The sequence below is a fragment of the Episyrphus balteatus genome, chromosome 2, assembly GCF_945859705.1.
Source record: "Episyrphus balteatus chromosome 2, idEpiBalt1.1, whole genome shotgun sequence".
NCBI classification, from domain to species: Eukaryota; Metazoa; Arthropoda; class Insecta; order Diptera; family Syrphidae; genus Episyrphus; species Episyrphus balteatus.
In genome coordinates, this window is record NC_079135.1 from 43591747 (window position 1) to 43614845 (window position 23099).

At 30.3% G+C, this 23099-nt stretch overlaps 1 protein-coding gene across 1 annotated transcript in view; it reads left to right on the forward strand.

Annotated features, from left to right (window-relative positions):
• Window positions 1-23099, forward strand: part of LOC129908795 (klarsicht protein) — a 443345-nt gene that overhangs the window by 343693 nt on the left and 76553 nt on the right. Inside the window, exon 7 of the mRNA XM_055985556.1 lies at window positions 9432-9767. Coding sequence (XP_055841531.1) covers window positions 9432-9767 — 336 coding nt within the window. The remainder of the gene's footprint in view (window positions 1-9431; window positions 9768-23099) is intronic.

The window sequence follows — 23099 nt, forward strand, 5'->3', positions numbered from 1 at the left end:
GCAACGCAGCGCGATAAAGAATTGATACTGGCAACTGGTATCCCACAAGGGAGTATCCTAGGACCAAGTTTTATTATATACCAGAGGAGGTCATTTTAGCTTCATTTGTTAATGTGTTCAAGTTTTGGTGTGCTGAAAATGTACTTAACAAGCATTTACTAAAGTTAGGATTTAGCGAATGAATCGTATCAATTTTTGAAGATTTCAGCCTCTATTTTTGGTATTATATAGCTAAAGACCCTTGAATTTTGTATGTAGTTCAAATTCAAATAAAATTCACGAACAGTGTCGTAAGTACTTGCTGTTATGGTAAAAGTAACTCTTAGGTTAAAGCTTTTTACCGTAAAAAAATAAGAGCAAGTTAAAATTTTGTTATTTTTAAGGAATTTCATAAGTAATGTAAAAAAAACTGTTTTTATAATTAATTAAACGCCGATTTAAATGAAATTTTACACAAAACCAATTTTTCAATTTGATTTCTTGCATAAAAAGGAATTTTTAGAAAAAAAATTTCGAAAATAGTTACAACTGTTTGAAAACAAAAAAATTTTTATATCTAAAAGTTTTCTAACATTTTTCAAAAAAAAAAGGTTGGTATGCCATTTTTAAGAAAATATTATTCAACACATAAAAACGAAATATCGATGAAATTCATCAAGTAGATTTTCAAAAAAAAAATGTTTAATATTTTTTCAAAATTCAAGAATGTGTTTTTTAAAAAAAATTAAAAGTTTTTAAATAACGTTTATTTTAACGTTTTTGTATACAAATTTTGTTTGAAATCTGTTTTTACGAGAAATTCATAAATCAAAAAACCGCTCTATAATATAATTAATAATGGTACAAAAAATATTTTTTTATTTCAAAAGTTGGCTCTTATTTGTAATACCTACTACACACAAAAATTTTAATCAAAATCGTATGAGCCGTTTTTGCAAAAAACGGTACCGTTAGTTTTGTTCCTAAAAAAAATTCAATTTGTCCTCTAGGGAATTTCCCGAAACTGTTAACTACCAAGTTTGAAAAAAATAGCTTCAGTAGTTTAGGCTGTAGCTCGAGCTTCTTACAGACGGACAGATATACGGAATTGCCGGACCCACTTTTTTGGCATTCTCCATCATCGTAATGTCATGTAAAATTGTTATCTCGAGGTCGATTTTTTTCCGAATCCGCAAGAAAAAAGAGTTCTCTTTCAAAGTCTGAACTATCTGCCAATGTCTATAAACTAAAGACTTTTGTTTGTCATCTTTTTTTCTATATGTATCACTTGTCTATCGTTAAGTGAAGCTTTTCCTATTATAGAATCGAAAAAAAAAATGTAATCCTCCATTTGTGTACCTCCTTAAAGAAACTCACTTCTTTCCTAAAATATATTCCTATTCCAAAACACGCTAATATCTATTTTGCTTATCCCTTGTTAATCCCAAAATACTCTATATAAAAACTACTTTCACAAGCTTATTGCCAAAACAACATCATCGAAGCGAATTGGTCGCGTCAACTATGTATGTAGTCGCATGTACTTTTACAACTTTTGGGCGGCACAACGCGTTCCACTTAACCAAATATTTTGGCAACATCTCAAGACTATTGTGACTCAAACTAACCAAAACCAAACAACGTGGAACAAAACGCACACAAAAAATAGATAGATACTTTTATTTTGGTACCGGATAGGAAATTGCTTTGCCTGTGCATCATCATCAGCATGATGGTCTTATACTCTTAGAAGCAACCAACATCACAAAACGCACACAGTTCGTTGACTCATCCCGAATATTGTGAATTATTCTTAGAAAATACAAATTTTATTTTTCGTTCCAAGTTCTGCACGCATATTTACACTTTTAGAGTAGTGCAACTTTTTCAATTTTCAAGGTGTGAACGAAAGTCTGTCGGTTTTTCCATACAACACAACTTCCTTTGAAGAAGAGAAGAGGGAATGGAAATTTACTTTTAACCACACATTTCTCTCGCTCTTCGATTCAGTTCACTTGATTTTTTTCGGTTATTTATGGAACGTTCTTGGGATTCTTTCATCGATGAAACGTCATTGATTTGCTTCTCAAGTCACTTTGATTTTTTCAATTTCGATTTCGATATTTCTATTTACAACACACAAATAAATTGAATCTTTTGTTTTGAAAATTGTGAAAATAGATTTCAGGGGCATTGACAGAATTTCCATTCTATAGTTGGTTTCGAAATATGCTTCTAATTTCTTCCAACTGTTCCAAATCGTTACACAAGATAAATCGACACGTCATAATACGCACAACAACGCGAGCGAGACTCGACTATGTGTAGTCTCCTTTTGTATAGCGCACGCGTCCGATGTGAGTTATGTGTCGACTTAGGTAAAGATTTAAATTGACATTTCCTTGAGAACAATACTCTCAACACTCCTTGAGAATATTTTGACCTAAAAAAGGGAATGATATAGCATTAGCGAGTGGTTCTATGTATTTTGTTTGGTTGGGTTCGGTGTCAGGAATGTCATTCAACGCCATCGTTGTTTTTTTTTTCTGATGAAGCTGTCAAAAGTCGTGTGTAATTTTATTAGACAACCACGAGACAAATATGTGAGGTGTGGGATGTTGACACACTTGAAATGAAATAGATTTTTCTACGAAATTTATTATTGCTTTGAAATTGTAAACTTAAGCTTTATACGTTTGGTATAGAAATGAAAGATTCTTATGGTGTAAGCGTTAATGAGCATCTCTAGCTAGTTTTGAGTTCACAAAAATGTTAGTAAAAGGGAATATAATAAATTCCTTTTTGAGGAATTTTAACGTAAAAATTGCCTTAGGAAATTTTGATGAGCATTTTAATACTTCTTTTTTATGAATTTTAAAAGTACATACCTACATAATAGTAAGGTGGACTATGGAATGTTGCTTTTTTAAGAATGTTAAGAAGCATATTTGATTTTATACTGCGCGATGTTGAGAACTACAACTTCATAAGTTCAAAAATTCAATACTTTCACGGTATATAGGAATTTTACAAACCTTTAAGTGAATGTGCCTTTTAGCAATAATTCCACTTACTCTTTAAAGATTAATATTTAGTTTAATAATTGAGATGATAGCGACTTAATTTCTATGAATAAGCTTTTAAGTTTCAATAAAGAAGAATAAATAATAAAAATAATGAAAATTATGTAATCTTTGATTGAAAGAAGAATATTACCGAAAGTACTTTTTCAAGAATTTAACCATGTTCCCCTAAAGTATTAAAGGCTGGATTAAATGTTTTCATGGACCAAAGTTTTGCGTCTTAGTAAGGATATGACAGCATCCAACTTTCATACCTTTTAAATTGAATTAAATTCAATCGCTCCGCTTAAATTAAAACTATTTTTTCCGCTTATATTTCAAAAGAAAAACTCATTTGTTTACGAAATTAATTTATGGAAAAAAATTAATGGAGTTAATTACTTCCAATACATTCAAAATTTGATAGAGCTTCTATAATGCCTGTAGCTTGCACACATTATTCATGCTTAAACTCAATAAATGTACAATACATACAAATTCTGGGAAGGGTATAGCCCAAATCAGGACAACACGACTTTGTACACCCCAAATCACGACAGCCCGACTCAACCCATAGCCCGACTCAAGATAACCCGACTCATCGCAACTCGACTCAGGTCGAGTTCTTACCTAAGTCGAGTTGCGATGAGTCGGGCTATCTTGAGTCGGGCTATCTTGAGTCGGGCTATCTTGAGTCGGGCTATGGGTTGAATCGGGCTGTCGTGAGTCCAAGGAATCAAATATTTTGAACATTTTGCCGCAAGCTTTACAGAAGCTTAACTTGCAAAAATCTATTTTTCTTATTGAAAATATTTGTATTCATATTACCTATATAAACTTATTTAAGAAGACGCGAATAACCTTAACAAAGAAGTTTTACATATTTTCAAAGATAAAGATTTTTAATATTTTTAGCTTTTTCCGAATGATTTCAATTTCATTTTCAAACCCACTTTCACCCTTTTCACGACTTTGAAAATCCTCAATAATTAGGCTAATCTAAAGTAGGTTATTGTTGTATTAAGTCTCACTTTCACAATCTTGCTACTGCAACTTTATACAAGCATGTATAACCTAAACCCAGACATATGTATAATTTCTGACCTATATCAAAGTTGTTTTTATCTTCCACATCCAATGAATAGGTCTATAAATTCTTTCTCGTAATGGGTCAAGTCATAAAGTCAAAAGACTTTAAACCCAAAGAGACCTTCTTTTCTTGAAATTTTTATTGCATTCAAAAGGCAATTATATATTATATGGTTTTAAAAGATATTATGCTTGCATATATGCGGCAACATTGAGTGGCAGCAAACGCATTTATACATATACAACTAAATGACTTTTGTCGAGTTTTCACATAAAATAATAAAAAAAAAAATAATAACTTTAAAGTTAACTCCTCAAGTTTGGCAATGAAACTTCAAGCAATTAAGGTAGAAAACCTATTCAATTTTACCCCCAACTGACTTTGCCGGCAACATACATAAAGCTTTCAAGTAATTGGCTTTAATTTGTGGTTGAAATTTCAAGTAAGAACGAAAGATATAATGTTTTTGACGAGGCAACTTTGATTTCGTTTCTGGTGAAAAATAAAGTTGCATGTTTAATTTGAGTTTTTTATTGTTGTTGTGTAAATATAAATATTTAATGAACTTGAAGGCTTATTTTTTTTAAGTTCTTAATTCCACATCATATATTTTTCATAATAAATGATATCATATCGACATTGTGGTGTAAAGTCTACAAAAACGAAAAACATGATGAAAAGAACAAAAATACAATAGAACAATATCGGTGGCTGACCTTTATGTCACGATTGATTGCTTAATCGAAACTTTTTTTTTTCGCTTTTTGTTTCATTTTATTTCAAGGTTCATTTCGACAGCTGAATTCTTGTTAAGTGTTTCGGATATTGTAAGTGCTCTAAAATTTATAAAAATTGAGCCAATTATTTAAAAACGTAACTAATGGATGGAATCGTTATAGAATAAAGAACATCAAATTTATAAATGGGAAGTGAAATCAAAGTTGTCATAAATACGAACATATTGATTACTGACCATTGTATTAGTTTGAATAGTTGATATATCTTGTGAATAAAAGAATAATCGGTCGAAAACTTTCATGGTCTAAAGAACATCTTGTCATTCAAGTTATTGGTTGAAATAATTTCTATTTTTTAAATTTTTTATAATTGGTTTTTTTTTTGAAATTTATTAATATATTCTTGTAGAAAATTAAACGCTCTACAAGAAAGCCTTATACACGTTTTTTTTTTAGTTCATTTATCTAACCGTTTAAAAGATATTTGAGGTCCAAAAATTAAAAATATCTTTAAAAATTCAATATTTGTTCTTGATTTTGTAACAAATTGAAAAATTATAATAATCAAATGGGCAAGACATATTCTTGTAGGAAACAGATTGTTTCACAAAAAAGGTGTCAGAAACTTTTTTTATAAATCTAACCATTTGAAAGATATTCGAGGTCAAAGTAAAAGCATTTTTTACTTTTGAAAATTGTCTAATTTACTAAAAAGTAATTATTATCAAATTAGCAAGATGCATTCTATGTATTGTAGGGTCTTGAACGTTCAACAAAAAAGTCCTTGGCATCAAATCGATTGCTTTAACCGTTAAGAAGATATTCGTATCCAAATCCCAATGCATTATGGTCATAGGAAAACTATTTTAATCTGTGGGTTCCTTGCCATACAAACAGCAAAAAAACTCTTACGGTTTGGTTTAAAAAAAAAAAGACTGGAGCAATATTGGATTTTTACTGAGAAAAATTGCTGGTTACTGTGGTGTATACGTAACATTTTTTTGTATAGGAAACAGACAAAGAAATTTTACCAATTTGTCTTGTATTATCATTTTATCTGGTTCAAAATGTTTACTTTTTAGATGAAAAAACCACATACTCGTAGCTGAGCTTGAACATTTTTTGCATTGAAAAATAAAATATTTGATGTATCTACACATTTCATATTCAAATTTTAATTTTATCAATGCAAGAAAGGAATTTGTATTTTAATTTTGTAACTTATATGCAGACATTTGCTTTACGTAAATGTATCTACCGTCTTCCCTTTCAAAAATGTTTTTTTCTTTTTATTTTATTTGCATGTTTGTCCTCTGCCCTCTGCGCAAATTTAGTAAAATTCTGAAAATGGATGTAACTAAAATACTGAAAACTGCTTAGTCTTGAAATCAGCATTTCGAGTAACAAGCGAGTCTTCTGTACTAAAATATGAAAAAATTCTCATAGTAAAAAAAGTTTGCGAAATAATTTTGTTTACTTTAAATTAGAGGAAACTTCAATCAACCGTCCATATTATTACCTTATTATTAAAATTTCAAATATTTTCTCACATCCTTAACAGAAACCATTTTATTTAATTTTATAACAAAATATATTCTTATCTAAAAAACCAATCTCCATGATTGTTAGAACTTTATAAAAGTATATTTCCCACAAGTCTCTTTTTTCCTTCAAACACCAATTACTTTAAGCACACTCAACACGTGCAACAAACACATCATCATCATCATCATCATCATCAACATCATAATGACGATGATGACGAAACACAATTACTATTAGAACCAATCCTTAAAAACCATTGTTCATTGAACTTCACTTAAAGTTTTACCTTTTATGTTCATTTTTTTTTTGCTGCGCAAAAGATATAATCATTCCATCCATTTACGGTGGTGTGCAAAAAATCAAAAAAAAAAAAAAAAAACATCAAAAAAAAAATCAAAATTATTATAATAATAATTTTCATCCATTTACCTTCGCAATCGTGCTTTCCGTCAAGATTCTCTTTTGTTTTGCTTCACTTTGAGTTTTAAGATAGATATGTAGATACTTTATAGATATTCTCTATTGTTTCTTTTCTTTATTTATTTGTTACTGCTCCTCTTGATTCAAAACATCATGTACCTACAACATTTGTGATAAAAATCTTCAATATTATATTAACTCATTGTTGAAATGTATCTTATAGTTAGATATATTTTTGTTAGGGAACGCCCATTTAAACATCTGATCATTAAAAAACCAAAAAAAAAAAAAAAAAATTTCAAAAATACTCTTCGTGTCTCTATCTCTTTGCAAAAATCGCATCATCATCGATAAAAATGTTTCTCTCACAATAAACTGTCAAAATATTGTTGTTTATTAGCAGCATTAACACTTTCTACAAGCCGGACGGACAAGCAGGTGTACAAACTGTATACGTACAATGTACAGAGTATTCGCACTTAAAGTAGAAGCTCTGCGCATGCGCAACACACAACACACGCAATATTAACGAAAAAAAAAATACATAAGTATCTAAATTGAATTATCCATCTATTACGACGTCGATTAGAGTATCTAACGCTCGCGTATCTTTGACCGTTTGGCAATAGATTTCAATAAGGAAATTGCCATATAAACTATGAGATACAATAAATAAAACTACAAAAAAAAACTAAAAATCCCCAAAGATCGTGCTCCTAGTTAACCTCTCTCTCTTAAACTCTCAATGTGCGATATACGGATGCGTTTCTTTCTTAATAATGACTAAAGGTTAATCCCACTTCTGACACTTTTGTAATAAGTGAATTTTTTTTTTTTTTTTTTTGCTACTTTGGATTAAAATTCTTTCACACAAATTTTGAAGAAAGAAACATTACATACTTGCTAAGGAGTCATTTAAAAAGGTGATAAGATAGAGGAATGGGAAGCTTAATATTCATGATGATGGCATTAAGATGTGGTGATGATGATGATGCAAATAGATATCTTTATTTGTAATGGGACAAATGAATTTATGACTGAGAATTATCTGCTGGTAAAAGAAATACCTTTCGTATTTTTTTTCTGAAAAAAGTTACGTTTTTTGTGTTGAAACCCACGCGTTGGATGTCATTAGGGATGCCTTTTTTGTTTTGTGTGTGATTTGATGTGATAGCTGACGTACTTCAACGCCTGCCTCAACACTTTTTATCTTGGTTAAAGTAGATTTTGCAAGAAAAAAAGTCCTAAGGCTCAATACAGCATCTATTGTTGAGGCGTTTCTCCTTTTTCCATCTTAGTGACCCCAACCAACTCTTTGTAGGGGAGAGTGGGGCTAAATGTAACAGGGGTAAGAATTAACAGCTAAAAAAAGCGATGTTCCTTTCAATATTAAGAAACGCGTAAAGGAGAAAAATGCTCAATTTTTGCATATCTACCGGCACATTTTCTTGAGATGAAGATTAGACGACAGGGTGAGAAGTTACACTAGTGGTGCCCAAAAAATGCATGTTTGTAACTTTTTTTTTTAATTTTATTTTTGGTCTACTTCTTTACCCGAAAAAGATAGAGTGCTAAGTGTTTTTTTGTTATATGCAACTGTGTTTTGGCTCAAATTGCGTGTATATGTTATGTCTATATCAGTTTCGCTTTTTTTTTAAATTGATTTTATGTGCCAAATTTCATGCTGGGGCTAGTTGTAACATTTTTCCGGGGCAAATTGTACCATGTAAAAACCTACCTATACTGAAAAATTGTTTACCTAATATAATTAACAACCCTGAATATGAATGCTTGTAATTGAATTTGTATTTATTTTGAAATTGGAAACACATTTTTGAACCACCACTTGTATTCATAAAGCTTATAAAACAATTTATGAATTCGAATAACTTTTATTTAAGACTACTGTCAAATTTTCTCTGGAAATCTTGGATTTGCTCCACTTTTTACAAATTTGCACCAAAATTTCATGACTGAGGTTTGTTTTTATTGTTATTAATTAAAAATAAATAAATATAAACAAATAAAGGTATTTTTCTCTTATTTTTAGTTCTTGGTACAACCTACCCCGGTATGTGTTACACTTTGCCCCGTATGTGGGGTAAGTTGAAACAACACGTTTTTTTTTTTGGAAGCTATATTTTTCCACATTACCGTTATGTTTTGCTAAATTTTTATGATGGATCTTGGAGCTAAAACATGGGTCCTTAATTTAAAAAAGGTCTGGTTGACCCACTTCAAAATTTGTAGGAGAACCATCGATTTTAGAAAAAAGTGTTACATTTGGCCCCACTCTCCCCTACTTCTTTTCACCCAAGTTTTGTCTCTGCTTAGAGAAGATGAAGGTACAATTTGATATCATTATGTCGTCTGCTCATGCAGATAAGTGTAGGACAAGACAATAAAGTTGTTTAGGTCTCCGAGAAAATTTCAAACCACATCCAAGAGATACTTTTGTGCATCTTGTAGGTTTGTGAAAATTGCAGTAATTGTCTCAATGTCGTGGTTTTGCAATATAACCTTTTTTTTTTTTGTTTTATAACTTTTTTTATTATTTTATATTTAATATCTTTTTTTCGTATTTTTTTTTTATTTCAGGTGTTATACCGTGAAATAGTATCTCATGCTCGAGTGGTTGGTGCATGCATAAAGGCTTCTGAGAAGAAAAATAATTCAGCTTCTAGCGAACAACAACAACAAAAACAACAACAACAAAATTCATCTTTATCCTCAACTGATGATAAATCAGCTGCTGCTGATGGTAAAACTTCATCACCAAATAATAAAGAAACTACATCAGCTAAACAGCAAAAAAATTCCAATAACGAAGGAAATTTGAAAGGATTAGAACGTCGCTATCATTTATTGTATTTGAAAGCAATTGAAGTACAGTGCTTGTTTGAGGGTTTATTGGGAAAGAAAATATCAGCTGCGGTAAGTTTTATTATTATAAATATGATTAATATTTTTTTATGATTTTTTAATTTATTCCTTTTTTACATTCAATTTGGTATGAGTTTTTGCAAATTGGCTTGAAGCAAAAAAAATAACTGAAATTTGAAAGGTTTTTTTTATTAATTTGTCTTGTTAACTTTTTAGAGTATTTTTTCGGTTATTGTTTACGTTTGTATAGCCCAGGGGCAAGCAATTAAAAACACACTCAAAAAATATATTTCTTTTTTTTTTGTTTATTGTTATTACTTACTTGATTAGTTTTAATTTTTTTTAATGCCTTAGGGGAAAAATAACATAATAAAAAAAACCTACCTAAACGGACACAAACAAATTATGTTATTGTTTTTTTTTTTTCGCTTTAAAACTTTGACACATTTCACGTTTTGGCGAGAAAATAAATAATTCAAATAGGTATTAGCATAATTACGTTCCACATTCTATCTTTATTGAATCAAAACCATTTATTCGTGATCAAATATTTAAGACTTCGCTTTTTAATTTTTATGTAAAATCAAAAGGATCAACTAAAAAACCTAGAACGCATTCATTTTCATGGCACTGAAAGTTATTAAGTACTACTGAGTTTTAAAAGTGCATTTAAAGAAAGTATACAAAAATATGAACAAAATACGTATACGCCATAGTGAACATATTTGTTGTTGTATACAGGAAAATCGGATACTCTCTTACTCTAAACAGATTAAATAATAGATAGAGTACCTATATTTTTTTACTTTGTGGAAATTAAAATTCTTCAATGTAGGCAACCTTACATAGGGCCAAGTTTTGATTCGGCAAACCTAGACTGGTCGACATGACGTTAGATACTCTTTCATTTGAAATAAAAACCGGTTAAGTAACAGATGAGGGTATATTTTGTCCACACTTCCACCTAGCCAGACCTTTACAAAATAAAGCATTTCATTTTTATTTGATTTGTACGACTACTTTTTATTGGTCAACGGAAATAGTCTTCGTGATTTTGATAACGTTTATCCTGGTCGCAACAAGGTTCTTTAAAATTTTTAAATTCTTTACCTACCTATATTTTGGGCTCAATAATGTTCACAAATTATTAATTTGCCTTATGATTGGAAACGTTTCGATACCTTACTTCCCTTATAATTTGAAAAGTTTTTGTCTGATTTCTGTGTCCATCGGCAGGAACCGAGTTAAAAGTTACATCGACATCTTTATCTTTACATTTTGACTTTATCTGTACAACAACTGCTCAATTTTCAAAAAGCATTTGTTTCGTTTGAATACAATTCTATTAAAAAAGCAGTTCAGTTTGGTATCTTTTCTAATTCACAGACTTTTAATAGCAAAAAACTGTCGAAATTTTTATACTTAAAAAATGGCGTATAACAAGGTTGGATACTAGGACCTCTACTTTAAACTTTATTTACAAACGACCTTCCTACTGTTTTAAAGAATCTTCATATCATTTAAATGTGGGAGAAAGGTTAATCTCGAATTATTGTCAACTCAAAATCTGCTCTTTTAAATTTGACTAATTTCGCCGATCAGCATTGGACAACTTGTGTACCATGAATTTGTTCAAATTTTGTGGCCATTTGGTTGAAATTGTACATAAAATGATAAACAATTGAATAAATTAGTCCAGAAAAAACAAAATTTCTAAAATTAACACTGTACGTCAAAAGAAGATTAAATTAAATGGGTTATGTCTTAAATTTAACCAGAGCTACCATTCAACATTATCTTCAAAAATGCGATCATGTATTACTTTGCATACATTTTTCAGGATTCCCTTGAAATAGATTGCACAATTCTTGGATAGTGTTTAATGTCCTATATTCGTGTTGTTGTAGATATCTTCATTCGTCAGTAAAAATGAAGATATTTCGATGTTAATGTTTTTTTTCTACATGATAAATTATACTACGAACTGATCTTTCACAAGTTTATGTCAACTGGTTCATTTCAAAATCATGTCACCATTTTTGGAAATTGACGGTTTGAAAATGTTCAGTTTTCAAGTCGTAGACAGCGGTCTTGCTGTATGTTTATTCTCAGCTTGCTAGTGTCTTTGATGCTTCACCCTCTGTCGGCACACGGGTGCGAATTTGGCAGGACAAAAATAAAAAGTGAACACAAAAAAGTATCTTTATAAGAGTAAAACTACATTTTTTCGAATTGTGAATACAATATTCAAATTCCTCGGAAAATTCTACATCAATTTCATATATGATTTTTTATAAAATAGTGAGACCGAAAAAAGTTCTAGCGACTTGAAAAAGTATAAACCAAATTCGCAAAAAAGAGGTGTGTCTACAGAGGGTTAAGTTTAGGCGTCCTAAAGGCGGAGTAAAATGCATGCTCCTATGCCACCAGCTTCTAGTTTTTAATGCTAGATATTAGTACGTGAAAATCAAATCAGTCTGCATAATTTTCTCGCTAATGTGTAACTATTTATGACACTCTGGAGCCTAAATCCATTTCTAATCCTTTTGCAGAAATTCTTTGGGTGACTGATGTCAACTCGTCGCAAGAGAAAGTATCCTTGGAAAGAATATTTAGATGGTGGAGGCTCGGATTCGAACGTAGATTTCATAGCCCATTGCAGTAACCATATTTGAAATTTGCTTGTTTATTTGAATTATGATTTTTTTCTTTTGAGAAATGACAACAAATTTTCATAATTTCTTTAAAAACTCAATCTTAAAATGAAAAACAAAACAAAAACTGAACTGATAGTACCTAAAATCTTTCTATTTCTTTGTTTTTAGAATATTTTTACTATCCACTCTTTAAAGAAAGAAAAAATCAAAGTTCTTTAAGTATCTTTTTTGTAGGTTATGGTTCAATTCCTTCACATAAAACAAAGCCTATTGATATACACAAAGCAAAAGAAAATTTTCAAATTCCTTTGCCGGTCCTATATAGTCTAAACTAGAAAAAGATTTATCTTTTATAATTTTATCTTCTCCAAGTGGGACTAAAAAAAAAATGCTAATGCGGCCAAAATGTGTGCCAACAATTTTTCTTTGTTTTTTTTGTATTTTCTATTCTTCCATTAACGATATATCTGAGGATGAAAATTTTATAGAAAAGAACTTTGAAAAATATAAAGATACTTAGACTTTTATAGAATTTTGATTTGAACTTTCTAGTGAACCCTTAAGATAGATTTTTTTTTTAACGAAAAGATACAATCAATCGTGAAAAATCTCAAAACAAAACTAAAAATAAACAACACCCCCGATATGAGAGGATCGATGATTTTAAATTTAAAGATCGCTCGCAGATAATTCGCTTGAATTAACAAAAGAATCTAAAATAATTCACGACTTGACTTGGAAAGGAAACACAAAAAAAAAATCTTTTTATTTGAATAACCATATCAACATTAAACAGATGTATCTTTTATTCTCTCTATCTGTTTCCTTGAACGACCAGAAACTCTGCTGGAGCCGACTACTGCACACATTTCACATTGATTTCATGGAATATTATTGCAAACAAATTCAAGTTGACAATGAGAAAAAAGAAGAAAAGAGCTAAAGAAGAAAAAGGAAACAAAAATTACACCTAAGTGTGGAATAATTTTATTTGGAAAAGATTTTCCATCTGAAAGCCCACAAAAAAAAAAAAAAAAAAAAAAAACAAAATAAATAAGAAGATAAACGGATTCTATCAAGCGAACAAAACGCCCCCTCGTGTTTGCTTCATATAACTATGCATACAACAACTCCTACAGATATCACATTAAAACGGTGATTTTTTCGTTACTTTTTTTGTATTTAAGTTGAAATGTAAATGCAATTGAAAGTGCTGCCAAACACGATTTGCCAAAAACTTCCTTGTTTGGGCATAAAAAAGATACAAATTTGCATGTTTCCTGTCATGTGTTGCATGATAAAACACATGTTGCACTCTTGGACAACACCAACCAAGTGTTTATATTGTGTGCATCTTGCATCTATCATTTGCAACAAAGCGCATATAAATTATACTGAAATTTATTATATGTTTATATATTTTTTGTTAGATTTGTACAATTGATAGAGAGATATAGTAATTTAGTTCAAAAGGAATACCACCAGGGGGCGTTATTGATTGTAATAAATAAATAAATGAATTTTCTTTTTCTTCGTTCAAATGGAATTCACTTGATTATGTTATTTTTCTGCTTTTTCTTCTTCTTTTCCTGAGTTTCATTTCGGTTTTAAACTTTCAGTAGTGAAGTGTTATTTTTAATTTTTCTACTTCGTTTAACTTAGCGTTTAGTGACAGAGGCGGATTAAGTCAATTTATAGAGCCTTCCACTTCTTCACAAGTTTAATATCTTGAAAAGATCGCTAGTTTTTCTAGAAAAGCAGGGAAATCATCAAAACTGCACTCAACTTATAAAACACTAAAATTTTATCATTTAACGTTACGTAACATAACGCAAGAGTTAAAATAAAATAAATTTCTAGAACATGGATTTAAAAAGCAAAATCTAAGTCAAAAGCTTTCAGAAATCAGAACTACACTTTTGAAAATAGTCACTGCCCTTTTTTTTTATAAAATCCAGCCCTGTTTGAAAGACACGAAATTGCGGATGTAGAAATATGCGGATCATCTAGTCTAAGTGCATTGAAGTGTGAATGATAAAAAGTTTCTCTTTCAATTTAATTCAATGTTCGTTTTGAAATTATTATTATTTGTTTGATTTATTTATAAATATTAATATTTGTAATTTTATTTTCTACAAAAAAATAATAATAATAAAAGAAATTAATTAGTTTAAATGGAAAGTCGGATATTGAATGAATATTATATTTATTTCTTTTTTCCTAACAAATAGAAAAAATAAATGAAAGGAAGAATTCAAAATATTTCATAAAAGTGTTGAGGAATTCACTTTAATAGATAAAAGAATAGGTAGAATAGGGCACTAAAGGAAGCAACTGATAAAAACTTTTTCTTCTTTTAATGAGTTAAACACACGCACTAGTTCCTAGTGTGGTAGTCAAATAAATAACAAAAAAAAACATATATTTTGCATTAAATCAATGAAGTATATAGGCCAGTAGTTTTAATGATGTTAGCGTGTGTCAGGAAATATCAAATTAAACATTAATGAAAGTGGAACAATGAGTTCTAATAACTTAAAAAAAGTTTAAAAGGATTTAACACGCTATAGTTGCTTGCATAATAATACAAATTGTTCAGCTTTGAAATTTAGGTTAAAGATATGAGTAAGTAGTCAACAGAGGAGAATATACTTTGATCCTAGTTAACCGATTGCTTACTCTTTTACCTCTCATAAAATTCATATTTTACTGTAACTAAGCATTAAGAAGCCTAACTTCAGTAATAGTAATATTAAACGTGTCGTGTCGGTTAAATGGTTCATCTTCTAAATAGATTGGTAGCAATTTTACAGAAGATTTTGTTCCAATTTTCACAATTTTTATGGGATACCTTAGCCTTTGCTGCATTATCTTGAGATGACCATTCAGTGTAAAATACTTTAAGGCTTTTTTCTGATTAATAAATTCAACCAAATAGAAACAAAGAAACTAAAAATATTCAAAACTGCCATAGTTAACAATGGAAACTTGGCCGGGCTTCGGTGATTCCAAAAAATTAGCCCTATGAAAACTAGATTAGAAACACGGATGAAAACTAATACTAATGAAATTAGAAATTCCGTGCATGGTACCTAACGACAACATGGGAATGATCTTGAAGTGCATTTTATGTAATTTGATTTCAAGTTATTGACGATGGCTTCTTTTAAAATTAAAATTATTTTTTTTTTTCAAATTTTTTAAAATTTTATTAATTTTTTTGCAAAGAAAATGTGTAAATTGACAAAACGACAAATTTAAGGAACAAAAACTAGAATCCTGTTTTATCTGATAGTTTACTAGTGATCTGATAGTTTATCTCACCGAGCAATGGAACAAATCTTAACATCGTTTCGAAGAAAGTAAGATTGTTGCACTTGATAGAGTTTGGCATCAAGCTCTTCTTTCGAAAATGCGTGCTTTTGGCGTCGATGAGTCCCTTCTTCGTTGGATTAGAAATTACCTTACTAATAATGGGGAATAAGAAATCGCGTGGAATTTAATGCTTCCAAAACTCAATGCTGCTTACTATCATTAAAGCGGAACATGTCTCCTATGCCACTATCCATGAGTGGTACTTGCATCGGAGAAACCGAAAAGCTTTCCATCCTCGGTATATGTGCATTACAAACCACCTCCTGTGGAATGAACTCATACTTGACACCGTTAAATCCGCTGCGAAATGTTTAGGTTTAGGAAGATGCAAGAAATTTTTCTACCCGTCTGATCTAGCAATTATCAATTATTTATAAGGCGTACATTCGTCCAAAACTTGAATATAATTCCCACATCTGGGCAGGTGCTCCAATAACCTCATTGAGTTTCTTGGTTAGAATACAAAATTGAGCTATAAAAATGATAGGTGATAGATCAATAACTGATACAATTACGTCTCTCGAGCACCGTCGTAACGTCTCATGTATCACGTTGTTCTATCGTTATTTTTATAAGCAGTGCACCGATGAAATAGCTAGTTGCATTCCTCCCCTGAAACAATTCAACCGTAATACTCGCGCTTCAAGAGTCCAACTTCGGACGTACCGTCAAATACAGAGATTCTTTCTTCAGCCGCACTACACGAATGTGGAAGCGTTACCCGCCTCTGTTTTCCCATCCCATTTCAAAACTCAGAACTTCAAAACTAATGTTCATCGGTATCTCCTTTCAAACCCCTCCCTATTTTCCTCGTACTGTGTTCACCATATTAAGGGTACATTAATCCCTTTAGTGCGCGCTTATTATAAAAAAATTCTTTAAAATAAAGATTTGTTTTGTTATTTTTTTTTTAAAGGTTCGAAAAATGTTTCTTTTTATAACGAGAATAACGAACTCAGCTAAATAAAAATTGAAATCATGGTTTTTCTTGAAATTTAAAATAAACTTATTTTTTTGTACAATTGTCAAAAGACTTCAAATAAGAGCAGACCTACCTATATCATTTATTATATAGAAGCATTTGTTATCTCTTTGAGCCACAGGAATGACAAATTCGATAAATAAAAATTGAATCGTGATTTCTTTGTGACATTGTTTTCTTGTTTAAACAAAAAAAAAAAACAAGAATTTGCTCTCTTTTGAAAAAATTGCTTTTCAACTTTTTTCAAACCGAATTCACGAGATCTATTCAATACACTTATAAGAAATGGATTTGAGATGTACTAATGCAATTTAATTTCGTTTTACAATAAAAAAAAGAAAGCCAGAATACACCGATATTTAATGTTTCCATTTCTTTAACGCTGGCACTTTGAAAAATGTCTTTGTTATACACAAAAACTGTTATAAACTGAAATGTTTTAAGACTCTTCTCTTAGTTTCACAACCATTAAACTAAATTTTCCCTTAATATTTCACAAGTGACCCTTTGAGGTAATCCGCCTAAAAGTATTCTTCACAAACCCAATTTTTTTATCCTCCGTTCTTTTCGTTCTTCAAATGGATAATAAACTGTTATAATTGGTACTTTTATATAAATTAGAATACATTTCAAAATCAACTAGAAAACCTTGATATTATTAATCTACTTGTCACCTGTTATTTTGCTCTTCTTTCAGCTTCACCCAATCTATCAATAATAAAAAATATAATGACAGTTGGAGAAACAAAGACAAGTGTTTTTATTTAAGTTTACGTCAGATTACCAATCTTTTAAACAAAGCTTCTATTGTACCTATCAAACAAAAAAAAACTTGTAAATTAACTTAAGACTATGAAGGTGTACACAAAATAAATTGAAGGAACTACAATTAGACATTTCAAACGTCATCTTGACTTACCTAAAGTGCTTTCTCTTTTTGCTGCTTTTTGTTTTAATATGAAACCAAACACTCTATTTAAAATGCTTCCTGATTTGAAGCATTTAACTCTTTGACAGTCACGTTGTCGATTAAAAATTAAATAAAAAAAATAAAAGGGAATTGTATCTCTGTTCATTTAAACCTTTCCGGCTTGTATTGTATTCTCGTAAGGTATATTTCAACCAAAGCTTGATTGACATAGTTCAAAAGCTATTATACAAGGTACCTACTAGAAAAATTGATTTACTACAATCTCTGGGCAATGTCCATTTCATGTCCAAAAAACTGTCTAATTGTCTTGATAAATCAAACTATCAGTATCAATTTTCTATCTAACTTTTGTTATTGTTGTTGTAAAATGACATCTTGTCAAACTTTGTCGTGTTGTTCGAAAATCCTCTCAAATTTTAAACATAAACACAATATAAGCTTAAGCCCTGAGAAAACCTAATCTATAACAATCATCAAAAAAAAACCTTAACAAAGATGAAGAAATATGTAGGTACATGAAATGAAATGAAAAAGTAGGTAAACACAATCAGTGCAGAAGACTTTTCATGTCTCGTCATCCAGAGTCTGCTCCCTCCCCCCGTCAGCCGCCAATCCTGCCAATGTCTATATCGTTGTCGTCACTTAAAGTGAAGGAAAATCAACAATAATAACAATGACTAGAGCCAATAGATACACTACTTTTTTGTAAGATATACTTTAACTCATTACGGTTATTATTTGCTTATTTGTACTATTCAGGGCTGGATTAGGGTTAGTTCCGAAAATAACTATCCTTTTATATGGAACTTACTCTGGAGTAAAAACTGGTTCAAAAGATCAAGAAGAGACCTATCTTTGACAATAAATAGGTTTTCTTTCCTATAATGCTCCTATAATTTTTCCGATGGTAAAGTTTTGAAATTAATCCACATTTATAGTTAAAATGGAATAAATAACGATAGTGAAAAATTTAGATCGACAGGAGCTTAAATATTCTTCAACTTATACCATTCCTATAAAGTTTCTATAAAGTGGTTATAAAAAATTTCATTTTGGAGCATTTGAAATAATAGAAAACATCACTGATTTTATTCTAATAGAAGTTTTAAAGAAGGCTTATACGAGCGCTATAGAAGTTTAATTATTATTTCGCATGATTTATTCAACTTTAATTAATGTCATAACTTTCTTTTGTTTGTCTTACAACATTCCAGTTGGTCAATTTTCAATTAAAAATAAAGGGCCCCATAGAGACTGTCGCTTTGCATCTCAACAGTTTGCATTTTAATAAAATCTATTAAAGTGAAATAATAGAGAACATCACTGCTTTTATTCTCTAAGAAGTTTTAAAGAAGGCTTATACATACGAGTGGTATAGAAGTAAAATTATTATTTCAAATGATTTTTCAATTTTTATCATAACACTCTATTTTGGTACAGATTCCAATTCAAAATAAGGGCCCCCTAAAAAAATGTCGCCCTTGACACCTTAACAGTTTGCGCCACCCTCAGACCACCCCTGGTGTAAATCTATTTTATGCATTCATATCACCGAAAAACTATCTTCATCGTAGTATCTTCGTAGTCGTGTAGCGTCGCATCGTCGCGTCGCCGCTGTCGGTCGTTGTCTATATAGTTTTTCCAAAAAACCTTTCATTTCACTTTCGATTGAAAGGTATAGTCTTGTATATTTGGTGGAAAAAGTGAAATAAGTGGCACTATCTGTCTAAGCTTGAGAGTATACAGAAGAAAAAAAAGAACCATATTTGGTAGAAAGGGCATCTCTGCTGCCAATAATAACAATAATTGTGGGTGCAATATGATACCAATTTACCTAACAACTTTCCTCTCTGACATATCCAAGACAGAGACCATATTGCTCCAAATAAACCACATAACTAACCCAACAACAAAAAATAAGATGACGATAATATAGGATAACAATGGCCACCTGGTATATGTACTATCTTCATGAATTTTCATACATGTTAGGATAAAATCCAACATTTTGTCCATTTATGGTTTGAGGATAAGAGAAAAAACTACACCACCACAATAGCCAATTGGATTTTTTTTTTATGATCTTCGTTTTCAAATGCAGACCACAAAGTTTCTTGCGCTCTCAGTCTCTCAACAAATCGCGCACATTCGACGAGACTATACGAAGATTTTAAGCTTCCGTAATTTATTTTAACTGATTTACTATAAGTTTTTCTATTTATTGTAAGTATACGTAGTTTTATGGCCTGTTACAACATATGTTAACTAAGCTTGTTACACAATTCAATTGTTACCTCAGAAATGATGATTATTTAGATGATGCCTACACTTTAAGTATATTATATAGGAGGAAGGCTTTGAAGAACTTAACGTTCGTTTGTCGGTATATTTTTTGCTGTCGGGTAATTGTGGTGTAATTTATTTTGGAAGTTGGTAATTAAGAGGTTAACACACCCTTTATGTCGTTAAAAGGTTTTTGTTTTTGTTTCTTAATGTTGAAGAATAAGCAATTAAAATGTAAAACGACCTAAGATAAAAAAATCATTTAATTACAGAGTTAAAGGTTTCTAGGCAATTATAAATTGCACATCACAGTTATGTGATTTTTTTTTTGTTCAGCAATTTTTAGTTTTCAAACTTTTGTCTTGTGAAAATTTAAATTTCTTTTGCTATTAAGTTCAAAGTTTCAAAGTTGAATACAAATTTCTAGTACCGGTTATTAATACCTCTTGGATTATTGAGTTCTAAATCTACTACAATCCATTTTCGGCAGATAAATATAAATTCTTCAGTTCTAAATCTACTTTAGGTACACCAAGTTCGAAATATTACTAAAAAAATTCTAGTACTGATTACAAATTAGGTACTTTTGAATTCTTCAGTTCCCAATCTACTTTACTCCACATTCGACAGATCACTAAAAAAATTCTAGTACTAATTACAAATTAATTTTGAATTCTTCAGTTCTAAATCTACTACAATCCATTTTATACAGATAACTATAAAATTTCTAGTACTGGTTACAAATTATTCCTGAATTCTTTAGTTCCAAATCTACTTTACGTATTCTAAATTCTACAGATTACTAAAAAAAAATTCTAGTACTGATTACAAATTAGGTACTTTTGAATTCTTCAGTTCCCAATCTACTTTACTCCACATTCGACAGATCACTAAAAAAATTCTAGTACTAATTACAAATTAATTTTGAATTCTTCAGTTCTAAATCTACTACAATCCATTTTATACAGATAACTATAAAATTTTTAGTACTGGTTACAAATTATTCTTGAATGCTTCAGTTCCAAATCTACTACAATCCATTTTCGAGAGATAACTATAAAGTTTCTAGTACTGGTTACATAGAACTCTTGAATTCTTCAGTTCCAAATCTACTACAATCCAGTTTAGACAGATAACTATAATATTTCTAGCAGTGGTTACAAATTACACTTGAATTCTTCAATTCCAAATCTACTACAATCCATTTTCAACAGATTACTATAAATTTTCTACTGTACCGGTTATCAAAGACTCTTGAATTATTCAGTTCCAAATCTACTACAATCCATTTTCGACAAATTACTATGAAACTTTTCTTTTATTTTCGATTTTATCTATTCATGTCTCCATATCTAATTAATAATTAATATTATTATCAAAATACTAAAAACCATTTCCAATTTATTATGTCTGCTTTTCTAAAATAAATTAAGACACTCGAAAGTCAGTTATTATTATAACTTAAGTCAGGTTTTCTAGTTCGATCATTAACTATTCCAATTCCCGATAGTTGGCGCTGTTTTTTTTTATATTTATTTATCTTTTTTTACTAATTGACTGCATAATGTTATGACATTTTTCTTTTTTTGAGTTAAAATGCCGGACTAAAAAGTTAATAACGGTCGTTAATTAACATTAACTCCATCTGCACCGACTACACTCTCAGATATTTTTTTAAAGACATAATGACAGCTTTAATGCATATAGTAGTAGTAGTAGAAGAAGAAGTTTGTTTCCATGATTAACCCGTCAGATGGCATTCCGTTTGATGCAGATTAATTGCATTTGGTATAGAGTTTTGGGCCTTTTTGGACAAAGGTGCAGATGAGTTATGTTTATTGGTGTAGTGTTAATTGTAAAATATTAGTTAAGTTATATTAAAATGCATGCATTTGTTTGTTTTATGAAATTAAATTAGAGAAATCAACAACATTTTTTTGTTTTGTTTTATTGATTATGTTGTTATGGAGACATTAAACACAAGTTTCTGTCATAAAACAACCATAAATTAGCATGAATTTTGTGAACTTTAATTATTTTACTTTCGATTAGTTAAATTTGAATGTCAAATATTTTAAGTGTATCACACTTTATTTGAAAGAATATTAATATAGGCAGAATATTTTTAAAGAAATTGCTTTCGACCAATAGTAATACCTACTCGTGATACTTAACTTAGAGTTATCCGCCACATAAATCGGAGCAGTTTGTGATATTTACTGGAAAAGTCCGTGATATACATTGAGGCATTTCGAGGTATTAACTGTAGCAGTCTGTGATATTTATAGGATGGTTAGTGATATTAAATGGACAAATTATGTACCTAATAACCAGATGGTCCGTCATACTTAGTAGAGTTGTAAGCAGTTCGTGACACTTAACGGAGTAATCCGTGACAAAATCTGAAGCAATCCATAATAATTCTTGCCATTGAACTTTGTGATATTAATCAGAGTAATGTTTGAAATTAAGGTCACGAAATAAGGAATAATTGTTTGAAATTATCCACAGGCCTGACCGTGTTACTTACCAAAGTAAGCTGTGATATAAATTTATTCAATCCATAAATCTTGACAGAGTAGTTCTTGATGTGTAACAGATAATTCGTGACACGTGATACAATAATAATCCGTCATTACATACGTATGTGATAATTTTTGGAGGATCCAGAGGTACATACCGGACCAATCTATGATTTACACAGGCAATCTGGGGAACTTGTCGGAGTACTACATGATACATTATCAAAGCTATACTAAAAGGATCAGCCTATATAACAAAATGGAACAGTCTGTGATACCTACAAAACGATGTGTTGTTCGGTACACCTCCGTGATACCCACCAAAATATTTTGTTAAATTTATCAAGCAATCTGTGATACCTACTTCCCAAAACAATTGATAATTATTTCCAGTCACATCCTTTATACCAAACAGAGTAATGTGTTTGTGATACTCATATAAGTTATTCGTGATATATTGGCTCAATCCATAATACTTGCGAATACAATTTGTGTTGTTCAATTGTATTGTTTTATAGATGGGATATTTTTTTTATGAAGCATGACGCTCTTATTGAAGAAGTATGTGATACTTCTCGGATATTTATGAAGAGAATGTTTGGCATAGTCAATTGGTGATATTTACTAAACTAT